Source organism: Tamandua tetradactyla, chromosome 6 (assembly GCF_023851605.1).
Source record: "Tamandua tetradactyla isolate mTamTet1 chromosome 6, mTamTet1.pri, whole genome shotgun sequence".
Taxonomy (NCBI): Eukaryota; Metazoa; Chordata; class Mammalia; order Pilosa; family Myrmecophagidae; genus Tamandua; species Tamandua tetradactyla.
The window spans coordinates 152,448,140-152,466,953 of record NC_135332.1 but is presented as its reverse complement, the minus strand read 5'-3'; the positions used below and the strand labels follow the sequence as shown (position 1 = coordinate 152,466,953).

Here is an 18,814-nt window from a genome sequence, read left to right as displayed (position 1 = left end):
AAGCCTATTGGTACTGCTTTTCCTACAGATATTTACCAACTCCTAGAAAGCAAATATATAGGAAGGAGGTGGCACATTGTGTCCTGGAAGGTGTGGTTCATTTAAGGGCTATAAGTCAGAGGAATGTCGGAAAGAACCCCTGGTAGTAGCGAATGCTTAAGATAGTAATTCAACTTATCTCCCTTTGGTGTGTTAGCAGGGAGAAGGTTCCATGTTAGTTCAGCAGAGTTGCAGTAGAGGGAAGCTAGCTAAACACTGGAGTTAGGTTGGGGAGGGGGCAAATCAAGAGCTCCTCAGCTGTTGAAACGAAAATGGAATTTAATCAACCTTGAGCAGAGAAAGGGTCCAAAGGCAGTTCCCACGATTTGTCTCTTGGATCTGAGTAAACTTTCACTTATTTAAAGAAGAAAAAAATGAATTTGGGTGTAGCTATTGAAGAGTAAGAGGGAAAATCATGCTGAACACTTAGCAGGGCTCATATTTCTGATATTGCTGCATTATAAGAACAAAAAAAATTAGGGAAAAAAAAGCATGTTCTTAATAGGATGCAGGGAAGACCATTAAATCAGTTAGAAAGCAATAGTCAATAGACTAAGATAAAGGGACAGCAGGATCAGGTTAGAAGTGAGGTCGGTCGAGCGAGAAACAGAATTGAAGGGAACCTAGGCTTGCAATAACTAAATTGAAGTTTTCATTGGGGAGTATCACAGAACTGATAATTTGTTCTTATGTTAACAGTGCTTAAAAGTCCATTTAGTCAGTATGATCTCAGCTATGTAAATACAAAAAGTAATAGAAAAATAGTTTGTAAAGAAATTTATCCTTTTGTTAACAGAGGCTCTGAATAGTAGAATTTTGGAAGGCTTGTATTTACTTCATTATTCTGAATTGGGATTTTTCCCCTCAAATATTGTCTAAAATTTGCATGTGTTGTCTTTAAATTCTGAAAAAAAATTTTAAACTTGCTTTTCATCTATTATATTATTTCACTTACATGAAAGAAAGCATGGCTAAGTGGTGGGAAGGCAAACTAAATATTAATATTGATTATTCTTTGATTTTAAATTTTTTTCTTACCACTACTTTATATATTTTATAAATTTTCTAAAATGAAAATGTATTATTTTTATAATGAGAAGCAATACGCTTGAATGTAAATATCAAATATCCATCATTTATGAACAAATTTAGAAACTAAATGTGTATATGCATATTTACAGTATTGTTAAATAAATAAAACTTACGACGAAGCCAGATGAGTCTCTCTTTTAGCTACATCAGTTCTTCCCTAAGTTGGTGTCATGGAACACTAATAAAGGAAATATCAGTAGGAAGTCCAAATTTTGCAGAGGAATCACTGGAACCTATATGTATGTTATCACATTAATATGAGAAGACCTAAAACTCTTAATATTTTGCAGCCTTATTGTTCTTAGTAACACAATTTGGGAAACTTCACTCATTATTTTTAACCTCTACTGTAATAGAGGTAGTAGCCCTTAGTGTAAGTGTTTTATATAAAATATTTCCTTTGTTTAAAAATGTTTTTTCCAATTATAAAAGTTTGATATAAGCCATGTTCACTGTTAGAAAACTTAGTATAGAAACTTATAAAGGAAAAATAACCACTACCTATTATTTTACTATTCAAGAATATGTGTCATATTTTTCTTCTACTTTTTTCTCTAAATATGTATGTATAATTGATATATATTATATGTAAATGAATTTACTGGTTGTATCAGTTTCTGTAGTCTCTCTCTCTCTTTTAACCTAATTTAGATCAGAAGTATTTTTCTAGTCATTAAAAACCCACTACAAATACAACTTTGAGTTGAGTGGTAGCCATAATAATTACTCATTTCTAAATTTTACAATTTTTTTTAATTTTAAGAACCAACACTTCACATCTGGCAGATGTGTCCGTACCTCCCCCCCCTTACCTTCTGTCCCTACACACAACCTACCTTATCCAGCTTTAAGTTGTTTCAGTATTTTGTTTTTAAGTACATATACTGGGAAAGAGGTCCCAAATCACTCTCTGACCTTAGTTAATAGACTAGAGAAGCTTTGTTGTTAAATGTAAAATGTTCTTTTCAGACCCAGAAAAATACCTTAAATTATGACTCCAAGCCAAAAGTTTTTTTTACTATAGGCATTTGCACTCTTCTTGAGTTTATACTTTTTAATTCCCCAGAATTTTTAGTTTTATTTTTAAAGAAAGTTACAGTTTGTAGGTCATCATCCTAAAAAAAAAACCAACAATTTTACTATAGAATGAGCACACACATTTACATGGAAGTAGACTGTCTTCTCACCAGAATGCCCACATTTCTCCAGAGTGGTGTTTCTGAAATATCTGTGCACCTGTGAACACACATGCATCTCAGAAACTGTACAGTCTCTGCAAATTTTAAGGTAGCTTGCTTCATTGCTGCTGAATCTTTCAGTGATCCATAATTTAAGATTAAATTAAGGGTCATTATAATACAGCTATGATCGTCTTTCAAAGAGAAACTTCTTTTACACTAGAATTAGTTTAGTTTTTAATAGGACATTTATAGATGATAAGCCCTGGATATTATTTTGGTGGGATTTTTAATTTTTCTACAGAAAAACTTGGAGAGCACATTAAAGGCAATTAAAATATGTATAGTTATTTCATATAAAGAATTCAAATGTAAGTATTAATCTTATTTAACTTTTATCACCCACACATTTTATCTGTTATATGTTTTAGAATCAAACTGATTGGAGGTGATTGCCAGAAGCCTCTTAATTCATTCCTTATCTTCCTGCTGAGTTTTTTCTAAGCTACTGTTGGAAAAATGGTTGCCTTATTTTTGAAAATAGTAAAAAAGAAAAACTCTTTCACATCCGTTTTCTGTAATTCTAACTGCCCTAGTAGATAGTGGCGCTATTGTGGCTATCTTATAGCTCTGTACCTGTAATTTTATCTGTTTTTTTGTTTGGGGACTTAGCAAAAGATAGAAAACAGTTCTATTTTTAAAATTCCTTTGTTAAATTTTTTTTTTTAATTTCTATTTAAAAAAACTTTTTTTTTAAAAACATACCCTGAGAGCACTGGTATCTTTTCTTGTTTCTTGGAAAAGCCTTCTAGAGTCTTTCCTGAAAGTCCCTATTTGTTTTAGTAATGTTTTTAATTTTGTAGCCCTCATTTGGGTACTCTGGCTTAAATTGCCAAAAGCCAAATGGGATGTTATTCGAGCATAGAACTGTGCAGTGCTCCATCCACTTTGCTTCAGCTTCAGTGCCCAGGACTATTTTCTGTTCCCCATGAAGTGTTCTTTAACTCGACTCGACTGTACTGATCCATTTAAACAGGTCCTTGAGTTAACCTGCTGAGAGGGGAGAGAACTGGTCTTGTATAACATGGTGGTGAACCACTGATGTCCTTTATGTTGTTTTTCTTGTTGACCTCCAGGTAGTTTCTCTCACTGAAATTATAAGCATAGTTTGAATGCTCATATCCTTGGGTATCTGGTTCGGTGTCATTTATTTCAAATCACTTTTGTAACTTTTTTTTTTTTTTTTACATGGGCAGGTACCGGGAAACGAACCCAGGTCCTCTGGCATGGCAGGCAAGCGTCCTTGCCTGCTGAGCCACCGTGGCCCACTTCTGTAACATTTTAAATAAAGGTTTCTCATATATCCTCTTTAATGCCTAAATGCACCTGATAAGAATTTAGGGATATAGGCATGCCAATAACATGCTTGGCAAACATATTACGGAAATTTATTGCATATATATGTCTACACATGTAATTTGCATTTTATGTTAAATAGCTTTAAGAGTAAAATACCACTTTCATTTGAGGGTGATGAACCCATTTTATTAAATATTATACTGTCTATAAAAATAATTTAGCCATGTTCTGTTGTTTTACTATCTGCAATCATAGAGATATTAGAATTGAAGATAATCCAGCAAGGTGGCAGAATTTTTTGAAATCTTAGAAATGTAATGTTTCCCATAATCACAAGGAGTATTGAATATCCTATTTAGAGTTCTTTGTCAAATCGTTTCTCTTAATTGAAAGCCATTGCTGCTACTTGGATGGTTGACAAAGATTCTACAGTGACCAAAACATTGGGCTGCCTTTTGCTTATAGATTGAGACTTTTTACTTTGGAAAATGTTTACTTTCCTTTTGTCCAGTAAAAATAACAAGGAATATATGCGCTTAAGAATATATCCTAGTCTTGTATCAAACCATTATGGCCCAGGCTCCACTTTATGAATTAAATGGTACAGCTGTTTATGGAATGACCAGTTCACTGGATTTATGAGTCTATGATTGAAGGGAAGGGAGTAACACAGACTTCCTCCTTCAACCCTTGTCTCCCAATTACACCCATTACCCTTTGGAGATTACATTTACTGCTGTTATAGCCATTATTATATAATTAATAAGAAGGTGAGCTTTGGCTACCTGAGTGCAAATCCTAACTCTCCTATTTACTGGCTGTGCCATTTTTGTCAGGTTACTTAACCTCTTTGCTCCTCAGTTTCCTCCTCTGCAAATTAGGGATAAGGATAGTGTCTATTTCACAGGGAAATGTTCAGTATGAGATGAGTTAACATATCTAAAGCACTTAGATAGTGCCTGGCATAGAGCCAACACTTGTGTAATAATGATGATGATTTAATAATTTGGCAGAGACCCGTAGATAGCACCTTCCTAAAAGAAGAAAAAAGACTTCATTCTTTCCCTCTTTTTGCAGTACAGCTAAGAACATCTTAACACTTTGGGATTTGTGCCACCTTGACTGAGGGGTACTCTTCTTGTCTCTCCAGTTTGTGGACTACCAACTCTACACCCTACTGAGGAAGAAGCTCCAAATTTGACAATAGTTTAAATTTTTTTAACTGCAATTTTTTTTGTATACTTCTTTACAGTTTATGCAAAGCAACTAGATTACTTTTCTAAACAGTACCTGTTTATTGAATAAATTGAGATATTCTTTTGAGCAAAGCAGTTTCTGGAATATAACTGCAGGAGAATAAATGAATCTTCTTTAACATGAAAGACCTATAACATCTTGGCCTGAGCCCTTTCCTCAGGTGCTCACATATCACCTTCCCTGGAGCAGTCTGATCTCTACTCCATTCTTCTTGGGCCATCACTCACAAATAGAACCTAGAGAACAGAGTCCAGGTAGAATGTGGTTTGTTTCATTTCATAATTTAGAAGGTGTATTTTTAGCAAAATTGGTAAAATGGTTGCAGTTTCAGGTACTGTCACCTTGAACTTTCTCCTTTATTCTGTTCTAAAACTGCCAGCACCCTTCTCACCAGAGCTTTATGCTATAGATTTGCATGCAATCTTAACTGTGTACCGAATCCCCTCTGAAGTTTAAAAAAAAAAATTCTGTACTTTCCCTCTGGGTCTCCTTCAGGAACCTGTGTATGGCTAACGAATCTAAATTAAAAAAAAAAAAAAAAGCTCCCTGGTGGGTTGTACCACCTTTGGCCTATACACTGGCTTTGGGGAACCACAGCTCTAAACCTTTATAGACAGCCAACTGAAAAATAAGCAACCTGTGATTTTTCCCTTTAGATTTTGCCACGGGTACACGTTGATTCTGAGTTGGAACTGCTAAATGTGTTGCTTGACCCCAGGAAACTGAGGCTTTGAATGCCTTAATCCCCAGGAATAATTAAATGTGAGAACCATAGGTTGTAGGCCAGGCTCATTGGGGAGCTAATATGGCCCAAGGGAGCCCCTGATACTGTGTGAGATTGGGCGGGAGGCTGATGCCTTTTTCTAGCCTAATATTTACTTATTAATTTGTTTGTTCAGCAGCCATTTAAATGATTATGAGATCAGAGGTGCTTTGCTGGGCATGAGGGATCCAAAGAGTATAGTGGAAAGAGTATGGGTTTTAGAATCTGCCAGATGTTGGTTTGAATCATTGCTGAGCTATGTGATTTTGAGCTAAATTATTTACTTAACTTCTCTAAACTTATTTCATTGGGCAAAATGGAAATAATGCTTATCTTGCAGGTTGCTGTAAAGAATAGAAATAATACACAGGAAGTACCTCACATGGTACTATAATTTCTTTAGCTTTTACATGCCAGGTATAGGATTTGAATTTTATGTACATTCTCTTTTACCCCTCACAGCAATGTAGAGGTAGGCATGATTGTAATGATCATTTTACAGATGGGAAAACTGAGGTTTAAAAAAGTAACTGATAAGATTACTGACTTCTGACCCGGGTTCAATTCCTGGTGCCTGCCCATGGGGAGAAAAAAGATTGCTGACTTCTAAGTGGCAAACAGAGAAACAAGAGCTGTCTAACCAAAGCATGCATCCCAAATATTATCTGCCAGTCAAGTGTCATGGGACCACTCCCCATCCCCCAGCTCTCCAGCCTAAACTGGGAGTGACCCATCCACAAACTGGCATTCCTGACTCAGTGAGTTAGTTTACAGGGGTGGTCAAGGCATACTAAATTTGTCTCTTAGGAATATGCAGTTAAGGCAAAAGAGACTAAGACATGAGAGAGATAAGCTGGAAGATCATGTTTACTCGGGGCCAGGGTAGCCCACAGAGTTCACTCTAAGCTGATGTTGAAGGCAGAAGCTACATGAGAGCCCAGAGGAGTGAGAGAGTTTGTCTTAACCATGGCTGACAGTGACCACAGATCTTTGGTTCCAGATCATGTTTGATGTTTAGATCTAGCCCATATGTCTTAACTCTAACTGCTCTTATTAGTTGAGGCAAATTTGGGTGAATCATCTATAACACATTCCAAGAAGGACTCTAATGCAGGACTCTCTGGCATATGTTGGCTTTAAATTGGAGCTATTTTTAATTATTCACAAGCTTGTAACTCATGATCTATATGCAAACATAAAATTTCAACAGTGGGTGCTAAATTTTACAGTGATGGAGGTTCAGTGTATTATAGGGGCACAGAGGAAGGAATAGATTTATGATCCTTCACGAGTACACGCCCTCTCATGCTATCCTTTGTTGAATATCTTCATGTAAACCCTGCCGCTTAGGTGAGTTGTGGGCTTGGACATATGACGCATGATCTTATACAGCTACCATGTAGAAACCATTGTTAGCTTTCTTCTTGCTTGCTTATGTGTCTTCAAGTTCCATAGAAATTGTATTGAATCCAAATTTAATAAATGTTTGCCATATGATGATAGTCCTAAATGTCATTTCTTGGGCATTTTTTTTTTCATTTAGGTAATGGCTATTGATTTATGGCCAAGAAGAAGGTATCAAAGCTTCTTGTTCTAATGGAATTATCTTAAAAGGTACCTTCCATTAGAGGATGAAGTCAGTTATGGAGGAACTTGAAATTCTTTTCTGGTTATCTGATACCTCCTAATCAAATGAAAACAGTTGTATCATTTTTCTCTATAAATCCTGATGGTTTTCTGACTTAATTTAGGAGTGCCAAATGAGCCTGCTCATTCTCTGTGAATTTTATGTCTTTTGCATAAATTTAAGGTGAGTAGCTGCAAAACATTCCGGAAGCATGGATTGAGTACTTGTAATTTTTTACAATATTCAATTTATTGAGAAGGTATATAAAGCATTTACAGTGCTTGGCATATGGTAGGAATGGTGGCCACCTCACCCTACCTAGGAAATTTTGTAGATTGCTTCTAGCTACAAGGTGAGAAGAAGAAACTATGAATCAATCTGGCATACATTTACAGGAAGTGTAAGGTACAGATAAGTTATTTATGTATGATTTAACAGTTCATAAAGGATTTTCACAGTTGTAATACGGTGGAAACTGTTCTCATAGAACTTGGTCACGATAATATTAGCTGTCTTCTAATGCTTCGATACCTTTCTTGTAAAATAACTCTGTAACTATGTCTTTATCAAGTAACATTTAGAGCAGTGAAAGAATGTTAAGAAAAAGAAAAATGGAACCCTATGTTCTAAGCCTGGCTCTGCTACTAATTAGCTGTAGGAACTTAGGCAGGTCACTCTAGTTTCTTTGTACCTCGGTGGTCTCATTCAGAGTTGGACCAGAGCAGGGGGTAATGACTGTTCACTAATTCGCTGTCTTTCTGCCGTCTTCAACTTGGCCATCTGATTGAGGTGCTGGGGGACCAACTCTTATCAGAATTCCATGTCAGGAATCACCACACAACTATCACCTTTCATACTGGACATAAAATCTATGTGCCGTCCCTGGACCAGAAAATACTGGAAGTCATTTTTAGTTTTGTAACTTCTATACATAAAAAAAGAACTTTGCAGATAGTTTATGTTAATTTCCACATTTAAAAAATGGCAGTCTAGGTTTGTGAGTAGTGCTTTTTCCCCTAAATCACTGTTTAAGTAGCAAATTTGTCTTAATTTTCTTCCTTCTTTCATCACCCCTGCTACCCTCAAATGTCTTTTTAACAGCAGTACAATCGTAATTCTCCTTGTGCTGCACTTGGGTCTTAATGTTTCTCTTTTGTTCAGTACAGAGCTTACCTTTGGCTAGAAGCCTTAAAAAGGTGTGGGGGTGGGGGGCTTCCAATTGGATTTAAAAGAGTATTTAAGGTTAGAGCCCCAAAGCTTCCCTTTAGAGTATTTTTTTAAACCTGAAGTAATTGTACATTGAGAATGAGTTATTGCCCCCTCGTGGTGGAGTTTTATATTTATTTTCTAATGCAAGTGAAATTATTATATAGTATCCACTACTTTGAAACTCTGTTCTTTACAATGAATGAACCTAAAATATTTATGAAAAGAACTTTGAATTCTTTTGAAACTTCTCCTTGTTTATTCTTACCTACCTTTCAACTCCATAAAATTCTGCTTTTGAGCTGTTTTTTTTTTTTTTTAAGATAACAGATGTCTACGAGCTTAAGTTAAACAAATCAGCTGGTGTGCCCAATATTATATGGAACAAGCCCAAATTTCATTCAGATTATTTTGCTGTTGTCCTTATTGTTTTAAATGAGCTGGTAGAGGTGTAGAAGGATCTTGTTGATCTTTAAAAGTTATATTATCCACCTGGAGAACAATGACCTTCTTCAAAGCTATAAAATGAAGACATTTTAATATACCATGTACATGAAATCTTATGGTGGTTTAATTGATTCATAAAAGTTTAGATTGGGGCGGGCCGCGGTGGCTCAGCGGGCAAAGTGCTTGCCTGCTATGCCGGAGGACCTCGGTTCGATTCCCGGCCCCAGCCCATGTAACAAACAAACAAAATACAATAAAACAAGAAAATGTTTAAAGATGTTTCCCTTTCTTCCTCCCATCCTTCCTTCCTTCTCTCTGTCTTTCCTTCCCTTCCTCCCTCTTAAAAAAAAAAAAAAAAAAAAAAAAAAAAAAAGTTTAGATTATCTTCAGAAATAGTTTTTTTTTCTATTTTCGTCATTTTGAATGTAAAACAAGATTTAAAAACCTAATTGGACTTTGTATAAGGATAATAGACCTTGTGCCTAACAAAATGTCTTATATAAGAAGAGTTTAAAATTCTTGAAGACAAAAAGCCATTTTATGTCTTTTTTTTTCAATAAAAATATGGCAAACTTTTATAGATAGAAAAAGTTAAACATAATCAGTGGCTTGGAATTCAGTCAAACTGGCTTTTTTAATCCGTTTTCTTTTTTACAAATTACTGTACTTAATATGAATTTTGATATTCTGAATGGTCATGTTTAGAGGTTTAGAGTTCATTTTGTCTAATTACTATTTCTTTTGGATAGTTGTCACTCTCATAGCATTGCAAGAGGAGCAGCTACTTCAAAGTTACTTCTAGGTGTGTGTAAATTTTGAAAGCCCATGCACTTCCTAAAATGAGTCAGTGACCACTTGGTAGATTTTGTAAAGTTACTATGTGAAATTTAAAAGGCCAGTAACTGCTCCTTAGTAGGTAGCTTGTTGTTATCTTCCAATACTTTGACCATTTTTTTGTTTGTCTCTTGATTATTATTTTTTTCCTCAAAGACAATTTCATCAGAGCCATCAGGCAACCATTTAAAGAATAGATGCCAATTCTTTCGAAAGATAGCTGTCTCTCTGTGAAATGTCTTTAGTGAGAAGAAGAGGCGTATGCCTAAAAAAGCCAGATGGGTGTCACTAAAAAATGCCGCTTATGAAACTCCATACATAAACAAGATACCAGAATTGACTGGGTTGCCTCTGGTTTGCCTTGCTTTCTCTAGCTTACCCTCTCCTCTGACTTCTCAGCTGATGTAAAAATAAATAACTATCAGTATGTGTCCTTCTGCAAGATTATTGGCTGAGCAGATTTTCATCCTAGGCCAAATGGAACATACCATTCTATGTAGGGGATCCCAGACATGATCATCATATTTGCCCACTTGGACTGCTTTCTAGATACATATATATATAAAATAAAAGCAGAAAGCTTCATGAATTAACATCCAGACTGAATATCTGATGCGTTGAGGGTAGTGATTCTTGGATTTTTACAGCTGAGATCCAATTCTCATTGATCATGCCACTAAAGAATCACTTACCACCACAGTAGGAATGTTTTGGTATTACAGGCTTTTTGTTATATCCATTTATGATAAGTTTTAAGAACATGCAATTATACTACTTTGTGGCATAAATTTAATTGCCGTGGCCTTAAAACATAAAAGACGTCAATTTGTGCTTGAAAGTACATTTTACTGCTTCAGTAATCATAAAACAAAAGGCCATGAAAGATTGTAGTAGGACATTTAGGTAATTTACAGTCTTTTCGGTATCATAACATGCTTCTCCATGTATGTCTTTGTCCAAATTTAGATTATTTTTCTGGGATAGACTCCTGGATCTGAGTCAAAGGTTATGAATATTTTTTAGTGCTTTTGTGCACGTTGCCAAATGGCTTTTCAGAGAGGTTGCATCAGTTTTATATTCTCATAATGCATCCTGATGTCTGTCTCACCACAGTCTCACCATCTTTAGGTATTTTCACTTTTAGAAATCTTTGCAGTGACATCTCATTTATTTGACAGTTTTAATTGTAAGTGAGATCTGATTGTTTAAATATATTTATGAGCTTTTTTTATTTCCTTCATGAATTGTATTTAGGTCTTTTGTCTGTTTTCATATGAGCTTTTAAAATATTTTAGGGACCAGCTGGCAGTTGTCCAGAGAACCATTAATCACTGTTAAATAAATAAATCTTCGTTGCTCCTCATTCTTAAGCAAGCTCAGGTTGCCCATTTGAGAGAAAGAAATAACCCAATTGCAATTCAGGTCTACAACTCAGTCCTTGTGACGTGAGATGTGGAAGCAACCTTCTATATTCAGAGTGTCCCCTGAAATCTGGCAAGATTCACCAGGTTGTTAGTGACATGAGCTTCTTGTCCCCCAGTTTTAGCTGCTCTGGAGGATGCCTGAATCTCTTTGAGGTCTTCATGGTGAATTTCGTAAATGTAATGAGGCCCATGTTTCACATCAGAGCATCATAAGCATTTCCTCAAAATTTGTTAAAAATTGGTCCTAGTTTCAGGTGATTACCATTGTCATAGTTATGGCTGTGACAAAGGTAATTTCCATTAATTAGGTTTGTCATAATTGTGGCTTACTCATTCCAGTTAGTGTGCGCACATGCACTCCATTTTGTTAATACACACACACACATATATAGGCTTAGACGCTTTTATCTTTTTCATATAATCAAAGCTACTGAATTTTTTTTCTATTTACTTTCATTGTATTTAACCTTAGAAAGTCATTCAAAACAAATATTTAGTAATCATTATGCAAACCCTAGACAGCCTTTGTGCCTCACTGATTGATGTACAAAAAACATTTTTCCTCCTGTGACTGATACCCCTTATCCAGTCTGAGGGTAGATGAGTAATAAAGACATACATGAAAATAATAATAATAGGCATGGAATGTGGGAGAAAAACCCTACATAAGTTATGGATAGTAGTTTCTAGTACAACTTTAATAATTTTTCATCAATTATAACAAATGTAATAGTAGTATTTTTTTTAAGTGCTATCCAGTTGTGTTGTAGTTTGCTAGCTGACAGAATGCAACACACCAGAGATGGATTGGCTTTCAATAAAAGGGGATTTATTCAGCTAACATACAGTTCTTCAGAGGAAAGGCAGCTAGCTTTCAACTGAGGTTCTTTCTTACATGGGAAGGCACAAGGCGATCTTTGCTGGCCTTCTCTCCAGGCCTCTGGGTCCCAAGAATTTTCCCCGGGGTTATTCCTTTCTGCATCTCCAAAGGCCTGGGCTGAGCTGCGAGTGCCAAGATGAGGTATGCTGAGCTGCTTGGGCTGTGCTACGTTGTGCTCTCTCATTTAAGCACTGGCCAATTAAATCAAACATCATTCATTGCAGCAGGCACACTTCCTAGCCAACTGCAGATGTAATCAGTAACAGATGAGGCTCACATGCCATTGGCTCATGTCCACAGCAATAGACCAGGCACCTTCAGCTACCCAAGTTGACACCTGAACCTAACTACCACAAGTTGTAACAAATTTTCCTCACCAATGCAAGTATTGGTGGAGGGGAGGTGCTCAGACTTACCTAAACCTAGTGAGAGGAACAGGCATTTCAAGACTTTCCTTGAATTGCAGAGCATATGAGAGAATGAAATCATTGTCTAACTAGCAACAGAGTCAGTATTTGCTTCATGTAATTTGTGAGCCTTCCTGATACTTCAGTTAAAAAATAATCTACCCTATTTCTGATTCTAATAGCAGTAATCTACACTGGACCATAGGAGTATTCCCAGAGACAGTTCACCTTTTTCAGTTTGAGGAGTTGCTAGGTTATCCTTTGGGCCATTTCCACATGTGTTCAAGTTAATGTAATTATGTTGGTTAGAGTGTGGCTTTGATAGTATTTTTCTAACTTCTTTCATTTTGATGATAATCTTGTTTACCAGTGAAATTTTACGCATCTCTCTGTCATAGCTCAGATCTCCTCATCCTGGGAGCATAACTTTTTTACATTGTGTCTCATAACTTTCCTGTGAAAGATGACTGTAGCATCTCCATTCTATAAATATAGAAACTGAGTCACAAGTTTAACATGTTATGAGATATCTCAGTTACAAGTTAATGCCTAGCTCTGAGGGTTCCTCCCAGACAGGGTATTTCTTAATTAAACCACACTGCCTTCCTTAAAAACGATATGTAATGTCTGGGCCAAGTTCTTGTATCCTTATAACAGAGCTGTAAAGATCTGCTCTGTAGACCAGATTCTACCTGATCCTGAAGATTCATTGAATAGTGATTTGGCAAGATGCATTCTTTAAGATGCATTCTTTAAGCATTCAGGATAAAGAGTGGCAGAATTTTTCATCAGAATTGGACATGCCTGGAGTCTGATAATCTCCACATAAAACTTAAACCCTTTCTGCTGATCTTGGGCAGAATCTTTTCAAGTCTTTTCCAGTGAACAATGAAGTTGAATCCATGAGTTGAGTAGTGCTTTGACTAACTGGATCATATTTGTCTCTAAATGCTTCCTGTATATCCACAGATGTAAGGAAGTTAGGTAGAAATATAAATTACCATGCCTTTAGGTCCAGTAGAATTTATTTTTCAAATATATAGATAATAGGAATTTTTTTGTTAGTTTTAATCTTACTGATTAATTTTGCCCTTAAGTTTGAAAATCTTAGTGTCCAGAAGAAAATTTAAATCCCTTTCTATTCCTTATGTTATGTTGTTTTAATTTTTTTTTATGTCTCTGAGTTTGGCTTAATGTCAGAATACCCTATTATAGACCACAAGATGTTTTTATTCAGTTGAGGCCTACACATGGTCAGAGTTTGGCTAACCATCTTAATTCTTTGGGATTTGCAATATATCCTACTTGAGAAATGGAACTAACCAAAAACACAACCAACCAATAATAAAGAGATGTCATTGAAAGGAGACTTTTGGGGGGAAATCTTTAGGGTTGTAATCAGAGCTCCCAAAATAACTCTACCTGGAACCACATAACTTTATGCTAAAGGAGTAATCATACAATTTGAAGCATTGCTGAATATTTGACCAAGGCACAAATTATTTTATGTAAATAGTAAGTAATCTGTCTATTCCAAAATATCATATCAGCTAGCAAACCCAAAGACCATTTGACATTGACAGATACATCAAAAAATATATTAGGTAAATGACATCAAATTGACCCTGTCTTAAAGTGAAGATTTCCAGTCATTTAGCATGGATTTGCTATTAATGAAAAGTAAAACATTTAACTTTCGACTATGTAATTTATATGAAGAACTGGACTTGTGAATATGAAAAGCTTTCTTTAACATGTACTTAGTACATTTTTATTTTAGCAGAACACATTTTAAAAATCTCATAATGTTAGCATTATTTTTCTATTTACTTAATTTTGATTTGCTTTTAAAAGAAACCCATGGTTTTATATAAACCTAAGGCATTTTAATATATAGTCATCAGTAATTTTTTTAAAAAACTAAAAAAATTTTTGTTGTTTATTTAGAGAAAATATAGAACTAAGACCTTTTCATGAAACTTTAAAATTGGAACTTCTTTTAAAATACACTATGTTAAAAAAAATGCTATGTTAAGTATTTCATCTCTTGCCTTTATTATGAGGTGTGTCTCATCATTACGCATAATGTTACTAAATATTTGTAACTTTACAGCTGTTTTGATTAATGATGGCTGGGATTAAGGTTTCATTGGGTAGGATTAACTAGGTTTGAAGATGGCAAAATGCCATTATAACATTAATGCCAGAGTTTAATGAGAACCAGAAGTTAACTTCAAGGGACTTTATTATTTAATATGTTGGCATGATTGTGTTGTCATTATTGTAATGTACTGTCCCATTAAAGGTAAGTTAGCCTTTTTCATCTTTTTTTTTCTCTTGATAAAGATTTTTATTTAGCAGACATTTCTTGGGTGTTGACTGTGTGTCAGCCACTGGGCTAGGAGCCTGAGGAGTGAGAGAGTTCTCCATCCTTAAACAAAACGGACCCTTTCTTATCTGCAAGAGCAGAAATGGGAGATACCTCCCTTGCTTAAAAATTTCATGGCCTCCCTTAATCTAGTATGATGCTGGATTTCTACGGCATTTATCTCCCTAAACTCTGATTTGTTTATTTTTCATTTCTGGAATCAGCTACCTTCTTTGTTGTCTGGATTGAAAAGCCGGCCAGTGATATTTTGTGATGAAAGGGGCTGGAATATTGAGTTTCTTAGGTATAAGAAGGCTGGAGAACATGGATTAGAATCTACTGTTCTATTTGTGACACTGATTACTCTGGTGACTAAAAGAGCTGCAATAACAGCTAAGTTGCAGGAAGAGGTAACTTAGGTTTTGTAGACCTACCTGCCAAAATTAGAAGTAGGGCAGATGGGAGAGGAAGAAGAGCTGACAATAGAATTCCTTCTAGTCTGTCTAGGTCCTGTATTGAAAGTGCATGGGGGGTGATCTGCATTCTGTAACATGTAGGTGACTTTAAAGCCCTTTTCAATTCTAAAATCCCATGACTCCTTAGAAGCTCAGGAAGGCAATGGGTTTTTAAATACTCTTGGTCCTTTATTCTTTTTTTCTCTAAGTCATATGAATAAATACTTAGAAAGAAGTGGTGAGACTTTACGGAGTATAAACCATAACCACACGAGGCAAAAGGGAAACTGTATCTAGAAACTCCTGATGGAAGAATTTCTCAACTATATAACCTGTGGTTCTAGGCTTCCTAGCGGCAAAGGCAAAGAGGAGAAACAGAGTGAATTGGTGTGATGGGTAGTTGGTAAATACACACCAACAGCTCATCAAAGCACACCAGCATTTTCCTTGCTCTCAATGAACAACAAGAACAAATTTTCAGATTTGTACAAGAAGCTGTAAGCCATGTAATGAATGTTGCCCTCATGAATTTTTATAGGAAATAAGGAAGTATTCCACATATGTCATTTCATATATTGGCCTTTGGAGAACACGATGGGAATGATGTTAATAAAAAAGGAAAACTTTTCTTCTCTCCGGCGGCAGAGAGAGGGGAGTTTGAAACTTCTGGTATATTTGCCATAGATAGCTGCTTATTTTCTTTGACCCACTGACATGTGGGGCAGTAGAAAGATGTAAAGATGTCTAGTAAAGGGTAGCATTGTTAAAGGAGGGGATAAATGGAATTTTTGTGGCAGGATGATATTTGCAAGACTGATCAGGCCACTGGGAGGTTTTAAAATATGCCAGTTCCCTGTAACAGGAAGATCAGTCTGTGTTTTAGACAGCATATCCAATTTAGTAAATTATTATTATTCCGTCAAAATTAATGTGAACAATTTTCTCTTTGAGGCTGCTTTTTCCATAGGTGATGTTTTCCAGATGGGCTTTTCATAAAACTCTCGGTGCTTTGTGTTTTCTTTCACAGAAAAAGAGCCTTTCTCTGACGTCTCATTTCTTTCTCCCTTAATCCTCCTTGCAGGGAAGAGAACTCCGAAGGCAAAGGAGAGGAGGAACAAGAGGAAGAAGAAGAAGCTGATAGAAAGAGCCCAGGAGCAGCACAGTGTCTTCCTAGCTACAGACAAAGCTAACCAGTAAAATAAAAAAAAAGACACATTGGTGGATTTGGGGGGTGGGGGGTTGTTTCTGCAAAAGTGCACTAAGCTGCTCTCCACTCCTACACACTGGTGTACAGCACTGGTACGGCTTTCACTAGATATCTGTTCCCAGTAACTTTGTGAAAGGAAGAGCCACAAGCGTGGTCTCTGTTATTTATAACTTTGATTTGAATCTGGAGACCGTGAAGGCAGGAGCTCGTTGACCTGACTCAGTGGCAGCAGGCCTAGTGCACCACAGGTGACCTGCCTGAGTGCCTGCCAGGAGCGCCTGTCCCGGGCACCGTGGCGATCCAAGAGGCCTAAGGCCGCCGACCAGCATTGGAGAATGGACTTGTGCAGATTTATGTGAAAGAAGCTGCTTGGCAGGCAAAGTGCTATTTCACTTGTGACCTTCATTTCTCACCTTGTGCATTTTCAAGGGTAAATGTATGTGGATATCTGCTTAGTGTTAGCACATGTTCTCAGCATCTGTAACCTTCAAAACTGTTGTGCGATGAAACTGCTTTTAGCTGGTGATCTGCTACAGGAATTCCTGCTGCTTCCACTGCAGCACTAATATGTATATATTCTGCTGACGCTATGTAAACCTTTTATTTACTGTATATTTATGCTTTCTTATGTGTAACAAGTCATATCTGGTTAATATTATATCACTTTGTTTCTAGTGGTCCCTAACCATTGTCCAGTAAATGACTGTTCTAGTTTTGTAAATTGACAAATGTTTTGTTGCCCCTTGACACCTCTCTCCCTCTCTCTGTCTTCCCCTCTCCCCCTCTCCCTCTTTTGCTCTCTGTTTCTCTAGCTCACTCTCTTTCTCTTTCTTTTGTGGGCTTATTTCTCATTGTAAGGGTAGGATAAGCTAGTTAGTACATGTAGTCAGGAGACCATTGTCAAAGAGTTGGAATATCTGCAGACCTTCCTCCCACCATGTCTTCCCCCACAGATAAAGCCACACGCAACTTCTGGCGATCACTCAAAACTCCCTTGGAGTCAAAGAATACAACTGAGATATGAAGAATCACATGCGGTACTTTGTAGTACTTATCATGCAATATCACAGGCCAACTAGAGAAATTTTCAAACTTTTATTTCTGACATTAATATATATATTTTTAAATTTAAAGCCAACACTGACTTGCAGGAATAGGGTATTTGTCAACATTGTAAATTGGTTATTGTAGAAATCACCATCATAAGACCAGGTGTAGAATTTAAGGGGAATTTTCACAACTGCCGGTCAGATCTTAAGTTTCCATTAAGCCAGAATCTATTTCATATCCAAGACTAAGAGAGAAACAGTACATTGAATGCTCAGGTAACTCTGAGGGCAGTTGTTTGAAAAACATCATTGCACCCTTGGAGAAACTGGTTCTTAGAGGGCTGTGAATTGGCTTCTTATTTCTAAAAGAATCATTGTCTTCCTAGCTGATCTATGAAAGAAGAAGGTTGCAGATTTTGAGGCATAAAAAGCAAGGTAAAGCTTTTTTCTCACCTTGCATTGGCAAAACTACCTCTTCAGCGTTTTTGTTTAACTGTTGAGTCAAAAGCATCTTACCAATAAGTATAAATGTTATATATATCATTATGAAAATATTGCTATGAGATAATAAGCCATATATGGATGTTGTATGCAACTTTAGGGTTTGCACTTAATCCTAAAGGGTTCACTTCCTTTCATGTCTATTGACGCTATATTCGTATTTACTAAGGGGGGGGGGGCAGTGTCTCCTTTATATAGTGCTTTACTGTTAATAAGTCAATACCTGTTCTGGTTCTGGAATGTTCTTTTTGTGCATTAAAACACTTCAAAATTATTTGTGTGTGTGTGTGTAAATTTTCTCTAGAGATAAAGTTAGGAAAAGGCAATATGTTAGATTTTACCTTTTAAACTGAAAAAGTATAATACTGGAAAGTAGATGTGGAATCAGACTTTTGGGGATCTGTTAAGAAAAATGTTTCTGTGAACTCTGTCCCCAAATAATAGTCCTCAAAAAAAAAAAAGCAAGGAAACAATTTTTTAAAACCAACACTGGGTACTATATGTAAGATACTTACTAGTTTAGCTGTAAATATTACTAGAGTGTAGTGGGTAAGAGTGGGAATTTTAGACCCATCTGCTTGGTTTCAAATCCAAACTTTGACAGCAGCCTAGGTCAAATTACTTAAGCTCTCCAGGCCTCTGTTTTCTCATCTGTGAAATGGTGTTGACAATACTATGTCACAGAGTTAGCATTTAAGGATTAAGTTTGGTAAAATATATA

The 18,814-nt window shown here is 36.2% G+C and overlaps 1 protein-coding gene across 2 annotated transcripts in view; it reads left to right on the top strand.

Annotated features, from left to right (window-relative positions):
- The window catches only part of RSPO2 (R-spondin 2), a 146,004-nt gene extending 127,637 nt beyond the window's left edge, over nucleotides 1-18,367 (top strand). For both annotated transcript variants that reach the window (XM_077163236.1, XM_077163237.1), the window contains exon 5: nucleotides 16,418-18,367. In XM_077163236.1, the coding sequence (XP_077019351.1) occupies nucleotides 16,418-16,533 (116 nt within the window). In that variant the 3' untranslated portion in view covers nucleotides 16,534-18,367. The remainder of the gene's footprint in view (nucleotides 1-16,417) is intronic.
- The last annotated feature ends 447 nt before the right edge of the window (nucleotides 18,368-18,814 follow it).